This window comes from Narcine bancroftii, chromosome 6 (assembly GCF_036971445.1).
Source record: "Narcine bancroftii isolate sNarBan1 chromosome 6, sNarBan1.hap1, whole genome shotgun sequence".
Taxonomy (NCBI): domain Eukaryota; kingdom Metazoa; phylum Chordata; class Chondrichthyes; order Torpediniformes; family Narcinidae; genus Narcine; species Narcine bancroftii.
In genome coordinates, this window is record NC_091474.1 from 27,374,508 (window position 1) to 27,391,169 (window position 16,662).

A 16,662-nucleotide genomic window follows, 5' to 3' on the forward strand; every position below is an offset into this window, starting at 1 on the left:
TAATCACTGCACAAACAGATTTTCAATCTTGTAAATTTGAAATAATTTACATTCCCTGAACAAGAATCTTTTGGTGAATCTTGCTCTGAAACTGCCTGAAATTTATTCTTGTTGTCAGGGCTATTTACTATTTTGAGTCTTGATAGGTGCCCCACTATTTTAGAATTTAATTTAAAAGTCTGATAATCCAGTAGAACCCTTGTGTTCATAGGTGTCAACTATATCCCACCCGACCGTCCCGGATGAAGAACAGATCAGGGATTCGACTATTTGAATTGGGTTGAGGGAGATTCAAAGTTGAATGATTGCCTTGCATCCCGAGACCAACCCACCTTTGATCTGTTACCAAGGATTGATTGGTATCAGTGGGGTCCAATATTGTGACTGACTCTCATCCCTCTTTACCCCAGGGCCTTGGTCAATGATAGGCCAAGTCAAAGTTGTTTCTTTTGAGAATTTTATAATAAAAGTCTTCGATAGCACCATTTTGAGGAGGGTGAACTTGCTGGAAATGGTAGGATACTGCACCATCTTCCTGAGAAATAAACCCTCATCTATTGTAACCTTGCTTTGCAGCATCATCTCCAACTGGTGATGCCCGTCTAGGCTTTAATGCCAGATTCGGAGGTCAAATCCAACCCAGACTAAGTCAAGGACACCCCTTCTCCTTCTGCTGGTTAAAAGTAAGGAGGAATGATGACGAGCCATCCGAGCCTGTTTACAAATTAATTCAAGCTGCTTTAGACCTCAACTAGGAATTAGGTTTACCACCTCACTCAGAATCCATTGATCCTCTCACTAATTGAACAACAATGGAAGTTGCATCTGTCTCCCCCCCCCCCCCACCCCCCCAAAAATGGCAGCGTTGCCAGAGCTGCTGCAACAGCAGTGCTGCCACTGATGTGGACCTGGGGAGAGTGGAGACACAGTGCTGTCCTGAAGGATTCAACCGCCTGGTCCTCATGCTGGCGGCACCATTAAATGGCCTGTCGAAGGAGCCATTACGTTTGTAAGTAAAATCCTGCAACCACGAAGGATTGTGCCCAAGATGACGGCCCAAAAATCCCCCCTTTTCCACTTCCAAGAAGTTATACAGCAAAACTAAACTTGGTACAAACATGACACACAGTTAACGTTAAAAATACGCAATAAATTAATTCAATTAATAGATAAACAAATAAATACAGTTGTCACCACAGAAGAGGAGATGGACAAACAGTCTATTTACTGCAGTCGTACATCAATCTGGAAAGTGTTCTGGCTGACATTGAACAGTAACCAATAGTGTATTAATGGGGCATTTTGTTACTGTGTTACTGATAAAGTGGTAATACAACTACTTTGTCTTAAAATAACAACCATAAGTCTTTGAACTGTGATAATAATGGTGGCAGACGTATTCTGATGCACTGCAGGGCATGCGATGGATCTTGTCCCAGCTTATCAGCACTCATTAGGTTATTTAGTCATTTCTCTATATTTTATATATATATATTATTTTAAAGTATATTTGTATATATCTGTCTGTATCAATGATTTGTTAACATTGATACCAAGAGTCTGATCAATGGTGGGAATGGTATGATTGTGTCTGAGTGGGAAATCACAGAGACAGTGTGTGTGGATGAGGAGAGGGGCAGATGCTGCTATTGGGAGGAATGATGAAAGCAGGGAAAAGTGTCTGGGAGAGGTGGGGGATCTCGTATTGAGAGTAGTGGATGGGGGTGGAGAATGCTGGGGTTGAAGTGGGGATGGGAATGGAAGGGGTGGGAGAGTGGGAGCTGAGGCAGGGAGAAGGAAGGGAATGGGAAAGGGGAGGGAGCAGGGAAGGGGGGAAAGGGGAGGGGGAAGAGCACAGCAGTCGGGTCGGGGAATGGGGAGGGGGCAGGGAATGAGGAAGGGCAAGGGTAATGGAGCAGGGAATGAGGAAGGGCACGGGGTGGGGGCAGGGAATGAGAAAGGGCATGGGGAAGGGCAGAGGGAATGGTGAGCAGATGGTCCATTATGAAGAAGGGAGAGGCGCAGAGGTTGTGGATAAAGAGCAGGGAAGGAGGTGGTGCTAGGGGCTAGGAGGGGAAGTGGGGAGAGTGAGGACAGGGAATGAGGAAGGGCACGGGTAATGGAGCAGGGAATGAGGAAGGGCACAGGGAGGGGGCAGGGTATGAGAAAGGGCATGGGGAAGGGGAGAGGGAATGGTGAGCATATGGTCCATTATGAAGAAGGGAGAGGCGCAGAGGTTGGGGATAAAGAGCAGGGAAGGAGGTGGTGCTAGGGGCTAGGAGGGGAAGTGGGGAGAGTGAGGAGGTTCACTGGTGCTCAACTGGCGCAAAGAATGCAGGGCCACGACGCAGCAACTGCGCAGCAATACCCCAATGTTGTAGAGAGGTTGGGTGCTCCCTCGGTGGGTGGCAAACAGCCACAGCAGGGTGGGGAAAGCAGGCACAGTTACAGCCAGCAGGTCCACAATATAGTAGCGGCTCCAGTGGGTCCGCCGGTTACCCGCTCCCTCCTCCGTGCCCCATCCTGGCATCTCGGGCAGCACACCAGTGGCCGATTGGTTATTGATCAGCCTCATATCCAGGAACCCACAGGGGCTTGAGTCTGTCTGTTGGTCGGGGAGGCCTCTCCGGGTCGCTGCTTCTGACACAAGGCTGCTCGGACTGCAAGCTCTGGACCTCAGCACCCTCTCAGCCATCTCTTCCAAGTCCAGATCGCGGGGAAAGCAGTCAGTCTGGATGCTCTGGTCCTGAAGACTGACCTGCTGGCTCGCAGGAACAGGCTCACGGTCCAGCAGCAGTTTGGGCCTCACAGTGAAGCTGGGCCCCTCAATTGCTCGGTCCATCCCAGAAGCAAGGGAACTGTGGTGGGCCACGAGAGATCCTTCAGTGCCCTGGAAGTCTCCCACATGCTCGCTCAGCTTGGTGTAGGTGGAGCTGCGGGTCAGCTTGGCCGGGGAGCTAGAGGTGGACCGAGAGGTCCCATCCTGAGCTAACTCCATACTGTGCAGCAAGGTCTCCAACTTCTTGTTCTGGATGTTGATGTCTATGAAGTATTTCTGGATGCCCTTGTCCTTCTCAACCAGGTTGTTCTTGACTGTCTCAATCACCTGCTTCAGTTGCTTAATCTCCTTCCTGGCCTCCTTCAGCGACAGTTGAGCTTCCACACGGTGACATTCCTCCTCAATCCAGTCCTCCTGCATCCTGGACAGCTGCAGTTTCAGGTCCTCCACCTCGCTCGCCCTGTCAAACCCACAGCATACCCTGTCAGTCAGCCGTCTCCAACCCCTCAGCCCTCCAGATCACAACCCATCTGTTGCATAACCTCCACTTCACATCCCCAACCATCTACCAAATGTCTAGCAACCAACCCTCAGCGTTCCTTATTCTTGTAAGGTGGCTGCCACTGCTCAATTCTACAAATACTTAGGTGAGGAAGTGCTTGGCTTCAATGCTTGGGTCATCTTCTGCCGCAACTGGCTTCTGCCCCACAGGAAATCATTGAATTTCTCCACTGAAATATTTATCCCTTTTCACCCCAAAGCTGGGTCACATCCATAGACAGAGGACCAGAAATAGGTCATTCAGCCCACTGAGTCTGTCCAACCATTTAATCACGAGTTGATCCATTTTCCCACTCTGCTCCATTGCCCAATCTTCACCCCATAACCTCTGATGCCCTGGCTAATCAAGAACCTGTCAATCTCTGCCTTAAATACACCCAATGACCTGGCCTCCCCAACCATCTGTACCACCCTCTGGCTAAAGAAATTCCTCTGCATCTCTGTTCTAAGCAGGCACCCTTCAATCCTGAAGTTATACCCTCATCATATATTCTCCCACCATGGGAAACAACCTTCCCAAATCATGTCCTCATCACCCTAGTTTCTGCACTAGGGATAGCAACACCGAACATTTATAAGTCATGCTGATATACCAAGAGTGCTTCACAAGCCATTTTCAAGCAAGAATCCAATTCAGTGGCAGAGAAAAGATCTTTGGACAGGTGACCAGGAGTTGGCCCCAGGTTTGGCATCGAATGAGGTGGACCCAGTCAGTCTGTGTATAAGATCTTATCTTGTCAGTGTGGAATGGGTCACTTCACTGAACAGGTCCCACATTATGCAGAGTTGAGGTATGCCAGGCTGGCAAACGGGCAGTCCTAGGCCCTCCTTCTTCTCCACAACAGCCCCAGGCTACACCCCTCCTCATCCGTACCTCTCATCCAGCTTCTCTTCCGTCTCCTTCAGCTTTGCCCTCAGGTGTCGGATGCAGACTTCCTTCTGCTGCAGGGGGGTCAGGTACTGTTCCGGAGTTGGAGGTTTGATGCCATGGTTATCACTGCAGGAGGAATATTTACTGGAGCGTCTGTAGAGGGAGATCAGAACCAAACGCCTTGAGAGGGAGACTGCTTCACTTTCTCAGAATTTTCTATTTATTTGTGCACAGAACCAGAGAACATGGCAGAAAACAGGCCCTTCTAGCTCAGTGGTTCTCAACCTTTTTCCCCCACTCACATACCCCCTTAAGTAATCCCTTACTAATCACAGAGCACCTACAGCCACGAGAACAGTGGATGAACTATTATTTTGCGAAGTCCCAAAACTTACCAACAGTCCATAGCCTTCCATACCCATCCCATCCATGTACCTGTCCAAATTTTTCTTAAAATGTTAAAATTGAGCTCTGCATTCATCACTTTAGCTGGCAGCTGTTTCACACTTCCACCACTCTCTGTGTGAATAAGTTCCCCCTTGTGTTCCCCCTAAACTTTTCCCCTTTCACTCTTAACCCATGCACTCTGGTTTGTATCTCACCTACCTTCATTTGGAAAAGCCTACCTACATTTACTCTGTCTATCCCCCACATAATTTTGTACATCTCTATCAAATCTCCCCTTATTCTTTTAAGATCCAGGGAATAAAGTCCTAACCTGTTTAACTTTTCCTTGTAACTCAGTTCAAGTCCCAGCAACGTCCAACTAAATCTTCTTTACAGTCTTGCAATTCTATTAATATCTTTCCTGTAGTTAGGTGACCAAAACTGCACACAATACTCCAAATTTGGCCTCACCAATGGCTTATACAGGTGCCAAACATTTTATCCAGGATCATCGGGACCGGACACCTGCCATTGTTTGGAATTTTCTGGATTTGGGTGCAGGTCAATTGATCTCTGCCCCTTTAAGCAAACTTCTCGCTTCTAGCCCCCCACTGTCCACTTACCCCCCAACCTCCCCGGCTTTCTATTGCCCTTGCCCCTTCGCCTCCGCCCTCCCACCCCGCCAGCCATCCGTCGACCCTCCCGGACTGGCCATCTCTCTGTCAGCTCCCACCCCTGACTAATCTGTGCCCTAGGTTGGGCTGAGCACGGTTGGGGGGGTGGGGAGGGGAGGGGTTGCTGTACAGAAGGCTCTCAACCAGCGCATTGGTCAGGACTGGTGGGGACTGGTGTGGTCTACCTTGAAGCCAATGTCAAATCCAGTTTACTACCTCATTATGAATACCGAGGAACTGAACGTTCCTGTTGGTCATTTCAGCCCTTTGAGGCTCATACATCAATCCTGTTCCCTCACAAAGTTGTCCCTTTCCTCTTTTTCACATGCCCCTACCTCCCCCTAGATTCCATCCTTCACCTGCTCATTAGGGACAATTTAGGTAGGACAACTGACCTGCACGTCTTTAGATCATGGAAGGAAACTAGAGCACCCAGGGGAATCCCACCTGGTTACAAGGAAAATGTGCAAACTTCACACAGACAATGCCCGAGGTCAGGATCAAAACGAGGTCTCAGGAGCTGTGAAGCAGCAGCTCTACTAATTGTGCCAATATACCAAAGAATGTCCCAGCCACAAAAATACTGCTGCATTGCAAATGTGAAAGCTAATCTGTGGACAGCAAGATTCCACAAATGATGACATGGCAATGGCCAGATCATTTGTTTCTCAGAAAGGTTGGTTGACGGAGAAATATTGAACAGAACCTAATGGGGATTTACCCTGTTCTTGTTAAAGAATGCATGGTACTACACTGCCGTCCAATACTGCAGAACGAGCTTGATTGAGGTGCATCACTTCCTTAGTGGAGCATCAGCCTCGAGCCAGCCATTCTTAATGAGGGCCCTACAGCCCCCCTGGGGGCCACAGCACATTTAAATAAAAGCTTTGTTTTATTTTGACCTCACGTTTTTTTTAATGTCATTGGTCGTAGAGACGTATGGAAGAAACCAAAACATGACTGCAGGGAAGGGGCCAATAAACTTTGAGCAGAGCCCTGGGTTGGGGGGTGGGGCATAGCTGAAAACAGGTCAAGAATGGTTGATCTCGGCTTTAAGTTAGGGTTCTCCAATAAGGCTCAAATCCAATCTAAATCGAGAGCCAACGGTGATGCTCTCACTGTCAGAGTCTGCACAGACTGCAGTGGCTCTGATCCAAGTCCATCACAGACATCCATCTCCTGGCTATTGGAGACATCTGCACGAGGCAAATTTCAGCCAACATTGCAACGGACCCCCATCTCCCTGGTCATGCTCTCTTCTAGCTATTCCCTTCAGGCAGAAGGTACAGGAGCTTGAATCTATCTGCCTAGTTGACAAAGCAGCCTTTATCACTATGTAAATATATATTTTACTTTTTTCACTTTTTTGTGTGGTTATGTATTATACGACAGATGTTCAATGCATCTGAACACTACTTCTGTATATGACAATTTGCATGTCATTCATTCAGGTCCTGCTGCAGAGAGCAGTTGAACTGTTGCCAGGAGCCCTGCCTCGACTGGGGTCTCCCCTTTACCTGGGTGTGGGGCTGCTGTCACTTCCCTTGTAGGATCCAGAGTTGCTGCTGCTGCTGAGGGAAGACGTGGCACAGCTGTCTCGTAACCCGACTGGTGGGGACGTTCGTCTGGATGGCCGGAGCAGGGGTTGCGTCTCATGCTGTGCTGATGTTGGGGTCAAAGCTGACTTAAACAGGGAGGAGAAACCACTTCTTCCATGGAAGCCCCGACTGGACACAGGGGAGAGAAGACCATCAGAATAGAGGCACAGAGTTCTAAAGCACAGCAACAGGCCACTTAGCCAACTTGTCCATGCTCACCAAATTAGACCCATTTATCTGTACTTGGTCCATATCCCTCTAAACCAGGGATGGGCAACCTTTTTTAAAAAACCTCACATTCCACCTTAAATGTTCCCTACGCTATAAGTGCTCTGTGATTAGTAAGGGATTACTTAAGGTGGTATGCAACTGAAAAGAAAAAGGTTTGGAAACCACTGTTTAATTGTATCTAACTGACTTGTTGAGTGGACGGTTTAATAACTCCAAAAGAAATGGGCCAATGACAATTTTTCTCAAGTGAAATATTTCAGTAACAGTTGGGTCTAGAGCAATGGTTTTAACCTTCCCTTTCCACTCACATACCACTTTAAGTAATCCCTTACCAATCACAGAGCACTAATGGCATAGGGAATACTTAAGGTGGAATGTGAGTTTTAAGCTAAACCCTCCATATCTATGTGCCCAATAAAAAAATCTTTTGAAGGTTGAATATCCACCACCCTCTGTGTGAAGAGGATACGCCTCAGTTCCCTTTCAAATCTTTTCCCTCTAACCTTAAATCTACATCCTCTAGTTTTGGATTTACTCATCTGGGAAAAAGGATATGACTGTTTACCTTATCTATGCCCTCTGTGATTTAATAAACTTCTATAAGGTCCCTCTAAGCCTCTATGAGTGAAGGAAATACATCCCAGCTTGTCCAACCCTTTCTTATAATTTAAGACTCCCAATTTTGCAACAAATTGCTTGATTTTTTTCTTCACCTTTTTCATCTTTCGTACAGCTGGATGACCAAAACAGAACACAATACTCCATATGTAGTCTCACCAAGGTCCTGTACAGCTGAAACATGACACCCCTGCTCCTGTACTCTGTGCCTGACTGCTAAAGACAAGCACATCAAACACCTTCACCACCTTGCCTACCAGTGTCATTACTTCTGTGGAACTAGATTCTCCCCCCCACCCCTCCAAGTCTCTTTTGTTCAACCACACTCTTCAGGGCCCTCCCATTCACTGTGCAAGTTCTGCTCTGGTTTAACCCACCAAAATGCAACCCCTCACGCTTGTCCAAGTTAAACTTCATTGGCCATTCCATAGATGGCCTTATTCAGAAGCCGATTCAAAGCTCACCAACAGTTTTGCATTTTATTCAAAACTAAGCTGGATTATTTTGGATGAGTGAAGAGAACAAGTTCAACCTTTACCTAGTGAAGCTATTAGAAAGCGTAATCCTTCTTTAACACTTCACCCTGAACAGCCCAAAGGTCTCCAGCCCACCATCGCTTGCTCCCAACCCTTTAAATGACTGATGAGATCACTCTGCAGGCATTTGCTTCAGATTGCCTCTCAAAGTAATAGGACACTGATTTTAGTGTTGCTGGACTGAAGCTAATAACTATTGGTGCTTTGGAGATAACAGAACAATCACAAAAGCAGACTGATGGCAACAATAAAGATGTACCTTGACATGTCAGGCCTCATGCCCCATGGCACCATGCATTATGTGTCCTTACTGATGTCCATTATTTTCACTGATGTACAGAGGAAGGACATGATTTTATATTAAATCATAAATTTGAACGAATTGAATGTTTCTGACTGGCTCATTGCGACCAGGTATCAGAACCGGGATTCAAGAGGGTGCTAAGGCCAAGAAGGGCTCCTGAAGGGTCTCGGGTGCTGAAGGCTTCCAGATCATGTTGGAGGTTTGGATCTGGAGCTTGGGTTGCTGATGGAGGAGCACTGGAGGCAAATCCATGGACTCTCAGTGATTGAAGGGACTTTCTTTTTCTTCTCTTTCTCTCGTACTGTAAGGGTTGCTGGGCAGCAGTAATGGCAACTCTTTGTCCGCCTTACAGTATGCAGAAGGAAATTTCATGTTCTGTACTATTACATGACAATTAAAGAATCTTGAAAATTCTGCAATTGGTTTCTCACAACCTCTTGTTTACTGAATTACTGATCTAGTGGCAACAAAGAGGTTAATTTTGTACAGAGAAGATAAAAATCAGGAGGATGCCATTTGACCCCCTTTGCCAGTTCTGTTGTTAATCAGATTGTGGTTCACTAACTTCACTAACTTTCCTGCCCTAATCCCCTAATATTCAAAACTACCATGATCTATTTGAGTGACTGGACTGCCAATCCTTTTTTCGGTCGAGAATTCCAAAGATTCAACCCTCCCCAGATGTAAAATGTCTGTCCTGAATGGAAGCCTTCTACTTTGAAAGAGTCACCCCTTGCTCTCGACTCCCTGGCCAGATGAAAGTGCCTCTCTGTGCCCATCCTGACGTGGACTGCAATGGTTCAAGAAGGCAGCTTCCTACCACAACTCAGGGGAAATTAAATGCTGGCTCAGCCTGTGAAGCCTAAGTCCCTTGAATGAATAAACATGAAGCTTTAGCTACAGTATTATGTTTCAGCTAGACCTCCTCTCAACTCAAGGACAGAGATTGTAGAACTGACCTCGTTCAATCTGTTTAGGTCTCTGACACCCACAATTACATGAGCTGTTGATCAAGACATGAGACAAAGTTGATAGTACATTTCCCAGGAGGCATCGGTATGAAGCAGTCAAGAGGAGAAATCCTGCACCCCAACACTCTACCTCACCTTCCTCTGAGGAACTAGGCTGTCCAAACGTACTGTGGACAGGTTGCGATCTACTGACAATACAAATGTGAAGCAGCATTAAATAAATTGGAATACTTGATCATATAGTGTGGAAGAGATTCACCAGTTTGTTGCCTAGAATGGAGGGTTGTTATAAAGATGCTGGGGTTATTCTCACTCACTGGAGCATTGGAGGCTGAGGGGTGACCTTACAGAAATTAATACAATTATGAAAAGTGTGGGTAGAGTTGATTTCTCCCAGAGAGGGAAAATCTAAATGTAGAGGGCACAGATGAAAGGGGAAAGATTTAAATGGGATCTGTGGGGCAAGACTGTCATAGAGAGTGGTGGGTGTGTGGAATGAGGTGCCAGAGGAAGCAGAAGGAGAATCCCAAGGCATTTTTTTTTTAACATATATTAGGAGCAAGAAGGCAGCTAGGGAAAGGACAGGTTCATTCAAGAACAAAGGAGGGAATTTAATGAATATCTTAACCCCAAGCCCCATGTATCCTTAACTTATGGATGTTTATTATATGGCATCTATTAAACAGCTTCTGGAAATCGAAGTACTCAAGACCCAGCTGTTCCTCTCTATCCACTGCACTTGTTATACCCTCAATGAACTCCATCAAGTTTGTCAAACATGACCTGCCTTTCCTGAATCCATGCTGCATCTGCCTGATGGAATGATTTCTATATAGCTATCTTGCTATTTCTTCCTTAATGAGAGCTTCAGCCATTTTCCAGACTAACCGACTGACCTCTAATTATCTGCCTTCTGCAAATATAATTTTTAAACAATGGTGTGAGATTTGCTGACTTCCAGACTGCCAGGACCCACAAATGATCACAAATGCTTTTCCATCAAGACCAGGGGATGTATCTACTTTTAGATCCACTAGATTGCTCAGCACTGCCTCTTTATTGATAGGAGTTATACTGAGGTCCTCACCTCCCATCATACCTAGATTGAAGATTCCTTTATTGTTATGTAATAGTGCAGAACATGTAATATTACACGAAAATCCCTTCTGACTGCGGTAAGGCAGACAACGAGTCGCATTAATATCACCTGGTGCCCCTTACAGTGCAAGAGAAAGAGAAGCAAAAGGAAGTTCCTTCAGAGTCACTGAGTGTCTGTGGATTTACCTCCTGCACTCCCAATACCTCATTAGCATCTAGACACCATGAAGAGCAACACAAAATAGTCCTTCAAGGCCTCAGTCATGAACGCATCATCCAATTAATTAATTAGCCACCATTTTCTGCTTTATATAATTCTAAAAACTTTTACTTCCTAGTTTTATATTTTGGGAGACCTTGGACAAACTGTGATTGATTTCCCTGGAGCACCAGAGACTGAGAGGGCAGCTTGACAGAAGTTTACAAAATTATGAGGGGAATAGAAAGGGTAAATGGACAGTCTTTTTCCAAGAATGGAAAGGCCAAAATACTAGAAAGCGTGGGTTTAAGACAAGCAGGGGAATGTTTAAAGAAGATTTAAGTATTTTTCTACACATAGGGTGTAGATGCTTGAAACACCCTGCCAGGGGAGGTGTTGGAAGCAGATACAATAGTAACATGCAAGAGCCATAGAAACAGGAATTATGAGATATGAATAGAGGGATTATGAAATACATCATATTAGCATCACGGACAGCATTGATGTGCTGGCCAAAGGGCCGGTTCCTGTTCTGTACTGTTCCATGTTTCTCCAGGAGGAAAGAGATATGGGCCTAATCAGGCAACTCTCAGCCAGTGTGGATGAGGTGGGCTGTGGGGCCCATATACGTGATCTTTATGACTCAGTGTCAAACTACGTGCTAAATTGGCAATTTGTAAACACTCCACAGTTGTGATCTGGAGTGTGTTGCCCTAAAGAATGCTCAAAGAAAATTCCATGATCATTTAAAATGCAATACTAAATATGAAAATCAACAGTCTGGTGAAATCTGGGCACCATTCAACATTCTTTTCCATGTTTTCTTGGAGGTTGTCAACCCCAGACCACTTACTTCTCACCTATCTTCTCTCACAAGCCATTAACTCCCCTCTCACATAAAGTATACCGAGGGCAATTCACAGTGTCCAATTAATCTGACAACCAGCACTCTTTGGGGCACACACAGGAGAAACCTACACAGTCACAGGGGGAATGTGCAAACTCAACAGACAGTGCCCGAGGCCAGGAATGAACTAGGGTCACTCAAGCTGTGATTATAACTGAGCTACTAGAGTCACACAACAGATGAGGTGAGTTCCTTAATCCAGGAGACTCCAAGCTACCATGAAGCAGCACCGATCTCAATCTTTATCTTAATACAAACAAGGGTGTGGGACCTTATGGGGTAGGAGTATGTGGACTGGGGCCTTAACTACATCTGTACTATTCATATCATGGTCCCCAGAGCAGCTGGTTCCTTATTCCTATAATTCTCTGGTATAAAACTTCCTCCTGAATTTTTATTCCTGACTGAGTTTTGGCTCAGAGGCTCACAGCACAGACCCATTGGTTCATGATATTCATTTCTGGGATCTGGTGAGGTGAAATTATTGCCTATTCATAATTTCCCCCCCAGCCCCCAGGAAGTAATTTGAAGGTCTCTAACCTACATTGGTTCTTCTGGATTTTCCAAAGGATAGGATCCGATGTGAAGTGGACTGAGGAGCTAGCAGCAACTGCACCGAGCATACCACGAGATGCTAGAGGAACTCAGACGGTCAGGTAGCATCCATGGGTGGAACTGGAAAGTCAACATTTCAGCTGGGGAATCTGCCCACAAGTGCTGCCCCGTCCACTGAGTTCTTCCTGTTTCTTGTCTGTTCAAGATTTCAGGATCTCTTCTCTGTGGCTGCATGGAGTCCCACTGACCATCAACCACCCAGTTCCACCAATCTGACATTAATCCCACTTTTCATTTCCCCCAAATGCAACCCCTCACTTCTACTTGGTTATTTTAGTTTAATTGATTATTTACCGCAAAGTAGAATCTGCTTTTGGCCACTTAAACGAATTACACCCATAGAACATTACAGCACAGACACAGGTCCTTCAGCTCTTCTATTCTGTGTCAAACTATTTTCTGCCTAGACCCACTGGCCTGCATCGAGTCCATAGACCTCCATACCTCTCCCATCCACATACCTGTCCAAATTTTACTTAAAATTGTGCCCAAATCTACAAGCTCCATGCATTTTGAATGATGAGAGGGAACTGGAGCACTTGTGGAAAATTCACAGTGATGCGGGGGGAAAATATAAACTCCTTACCGACAGCACGGGATTCAAACCCGGGTCACTAGCGCTGTGATACTGTCATGCTAACAGCCCAACTCATGGGATAACCTAGTGGCCAATTTTCCCACCGACCTGCACATCTTTGGGAAATGGAAGGAAGCCAGGGTACTCAGGGGAAACCCATGCTGTCACAGGAGGAACGTGAAAACTCCACACGGACTGCGCCTGAGGTCAGGATTGAACGTGGGTCTTTGGACCTGTGAGGCAGCGACTACCTGCTGTGCCAAGGTGCCATCTGGCTCCTCCCACAAGGGAACATTTTGTCTCCACATCTGTCCTGTCAACCCCCTGCATCATCTCCATCAGATCAGCCTCGGACTGTCCGCCATACTGGAAACTCATTCAATCCATATTCACATACGCCTACCTCCGTGATGCAGTTGGTCGTCTGCTTCCTGATCCTGACATGGACGTCACTGTTGGGAACCACAGGCAACCTGAAAAAAGCAGAAGGTCCAAATTGAATAGCAGAACCACTCAGCCTAGGTTTCCCAGCTCTGGACATGCCTTCATCACCAATCTCTTGCCTTGAATCGCCCCACTCCTTTGAGCATCTCACATGTGCATCCTTGCTGTGTCCCACCATCTCATGAATTTCTAGGCAACTGTGTATTTTGCAGCAGCCATCACAGGCTTACTAATGGTGGTTCCATCCCGGCCCCAAGCTCAAACACCACACACCATCCTTCAAATACTCCTGAAATCTCTCTACCCCAGCTTTATGCAGCTCAGCCCAGGGTGGGTCAGTGTAAATGAAGTTTACAATGATTTAATGGGTCTGTGAATTTTAGCCCCAGTGTTCAGTCTAGATAGAGCCTGGGATGATTTTGATAGGCTCAGTGAGGACAAGTGGAACATTGAGAGGCTGAGGGGTCGTATTACCCTTTGCAGAGAGATTAATAATTGTTGGCAGAGATTGAAGGCGACTAACAAAAGATCAAGAGGTGTTCAGGACATTTTTGTGGGTCTGGAACTCACTGGTGGACAGGGCAGCAGAAGCTGAAACCCTTGTCACATTTTCAGGCCCCTGGACATACACTGACATGATGAATGAGATTTGGGAATTGATCAGATTGGATCAGTCTTCTTGTCCGAGATGAACACGAAGGACCAAATCACCTCCTTCTGAGCTGTACATTTCAATAGTTCAGCACATTGTGGCTCAGTTCACATTTTCAGTTGTGGTTCCTTGTATTTCCATGCTTAAAAGACGTTATCTAGATAACAAAATCTTGGTGATTTTTGGAATTGAATTGACTGCAGTCCAATAGTTTGTGTCCCTATGACTCTAGGAAATATGAATCAGGGATAGAACCAACCTCCCTGAATTCCATGCATCTTCTGCTGTGTGACGTGATAAACACCACACTGCCCACACAGTCTCTTGTGATTTCCAGGCAACCAGTAGCACTCCAGTAAAACACGGAAGTCTGCAAACACCACGATTGAAGTAAAAACACAACGCTGGAGAAACTCAGCAGGTCAAACAGTGTACTTTATATAGCAAAGATAAAAATACATAACCAGCATTTTGGGCTTTAGCCCTTTTTCAAGATATGAGCAAAATGTAGGTAGGTGCCCAAGATACGGAAGAATTTCTTTAGCTAGAGAGTGATGAACTTCTGCAATTTGCCACCATGAGTGGCTGTGGAAGCCAGGTCGTTGAGTATATTTAAGGCAGAGATTGATAGGTATCTGAATAGTCAGGATATCAAGAGTTATGGGGGGAAAGGCAGGAGAGTGAGGTTGAGTGGGAGAATGGATCAGCTCATTATTAAATGGCGGGGCAGACTTGACAGGCTGAATGGCCTACTTCTGCTCATATATCTTATGGTTTGTGATCGTAGTAAAATCACAACAATGTTGGAGGAACTTAGCAGGTCACTCAGCATCTATGGGAGGTTGCTATCACATCCGAAACAACAGACTGGACTGCCGCACTGCCAGATACTATCTTTCAGATCACATTTAAGCCAAGTCCCTGGCTGCATCTCAGGCCCAGGGTAATGCTTCATACCAGCAAAGGTGTTCTTCTTGATTATCCTATGTCTGTAGGATCTTCCGTTGCAACAGGGAATTTCAAAAATACTGTGACTGTGATGAGTTTTAGACTCCTAGCATCATGGAAGGCGCTACAGAAATGCAAGTCTTTCTTTTCTCTTTCGCAAAACGAGTCATTCCTGGGTGCCCATTTCTGCTGGGTGTCCTTAGCAACCGCCATCTAGTATCTGATGTTGCTATGGGGATAAATGGGAGCCGGCAACAACTCTGAGCTCTGTTTCAGAACAGGCAGGGTACCCAGATGTGGGAAACCTGCTTCTTTACCTTGGGAAATTTGACTGGTAGCTAAAGAGAGATTTGTAAGCTATAGAAAAGTCAGTGAAATGGATTTGGACATCTAAATGCTGGGGAGGGTTCACAACAATGTCTAAAGGTAGGGCCATAAATAAAAACATAAGAAATGTGTAGAGCGTGTCGAAAGAATCAAAGGCTTGTTGATCCAAACCAAGGCTTTTGTTAACTAGAAGACTGGAGCATATCACATGTAGGTCGACCAGTCCAGAATGACCTGGTGTGGCTAGGAGCAACCCTTTAAGACCTGCCAGTAGGCGTGGCTACACTCTCAGCCAATCACAGTCATCCTACACTACCATCTGTACATATACACATTGGTGATAGAATCTGTACTATCACAAAATGGTCACTCAGTAATACTTCAAATAAGGAATTTGGCCTTATCGCAATGTGAGGTGGATAACCACATGAAGAGAAGGAAAGGCAGAGGGACTCAGATTCCAGTTCTCAAACAGGAAGTGGCTGTCTGTTCTGTAATTTTCACTGTGTTAATTAACAGGAGCTGAACTGATAATAAACAGGGGGGCGGAGACTGCAAATCAGCTAGTTATGCATCTGACCCTCAAACAACAGGGGGGGGGGGTGGTGTTAAGATAAGGTACCACAGTGGAGGGAATGGTGTGAAAAGGAATGAATGTAGCAATGTACAAGTTTCAGATTTATTGTCAGAGCGCATACATCACATACCAACCCTGAAATTTGTTTTCCTTCAGGCGATGCAGAAGTACCACATATTGGTAGTGCAAAAAAAAACTGTACACAACGTACACATGTAAATGAATAAAGAAATGTAAACAAACTGGATGCCTAAAGGGGTCCTGCATGAGGACCCCCATGTCCCTATGCACTTCCGAATTTTGAATTTGCTCCCCATCCAAATAATAATCCGCCTGTTTATTTCCTCTTCCAAAATGTACAACCGTACATTTCTCAACATTGTATCTCATCTGCCATTTCATTCCCCACTCTGCCAAGCAACCTTTCGGCTTCTTCAATACTTCCTACTCCACCACCTATTTTGGTGTCATCTGCTAACTTAGCCACAAAACCATTCAAACCATAATCTAAATTAGAAGTTACCCATTTAAAACAGAGATGAGGAAAAATTTCTTTAGCCAGAGTGTTGTGGATTTGTAGAATTCGTTGCCACAAACAGCTGTGGAGGTCCGGTCGTTGGGGGAGTTTAATGAGGAGATTGCCAGGTATCTAATTAGGATATCAAATGATATGGGAAAAGGCTGGAATTTGGAAATAGATGTGAGAATGGTTTAGCCCAGGGTGGAGTTACAGAGCAGACCTGATAGGCCAAATGGCCTACTTGTGCTTGTGTTCCTTTATCTTGTGA

The 16,662-nt window shown here is 45.7% G+C and overlaps 1 protein-coding gene across 1 annotated transcript; it reads right to left on the bottom strand.

Annotated features, from left to right (window-relative positions):
* Window positions 1-2,212: 2,212 nt before the first annotated feature.
* LOC138737468 (syntaphilin-like) lies at window positions 2,213-13,370 on the bottom strand. Its single transcript, XM_069888181.1, has 4 exons — window positions 13,330-13,370; window positions 6,790-6,999; window positions 4,215-4,364; window positions 2,213-3,239 (listed from the first exon to the last, which is right to left on the bottom strand). The coding sequence occupies exons 1-4, from the start codon at window positions 13,368-13,370 to the stop codon at window positions 2,276-2,278; spliced, it is 1,365 nt and encodes a 454-aa protein (XP_069744282.1). The 3' UTR covers window positions 2,213-2,275.
* Between the last annotated feature and the right edge of the window lie 3,292 nt (window positions 13,371-16,662).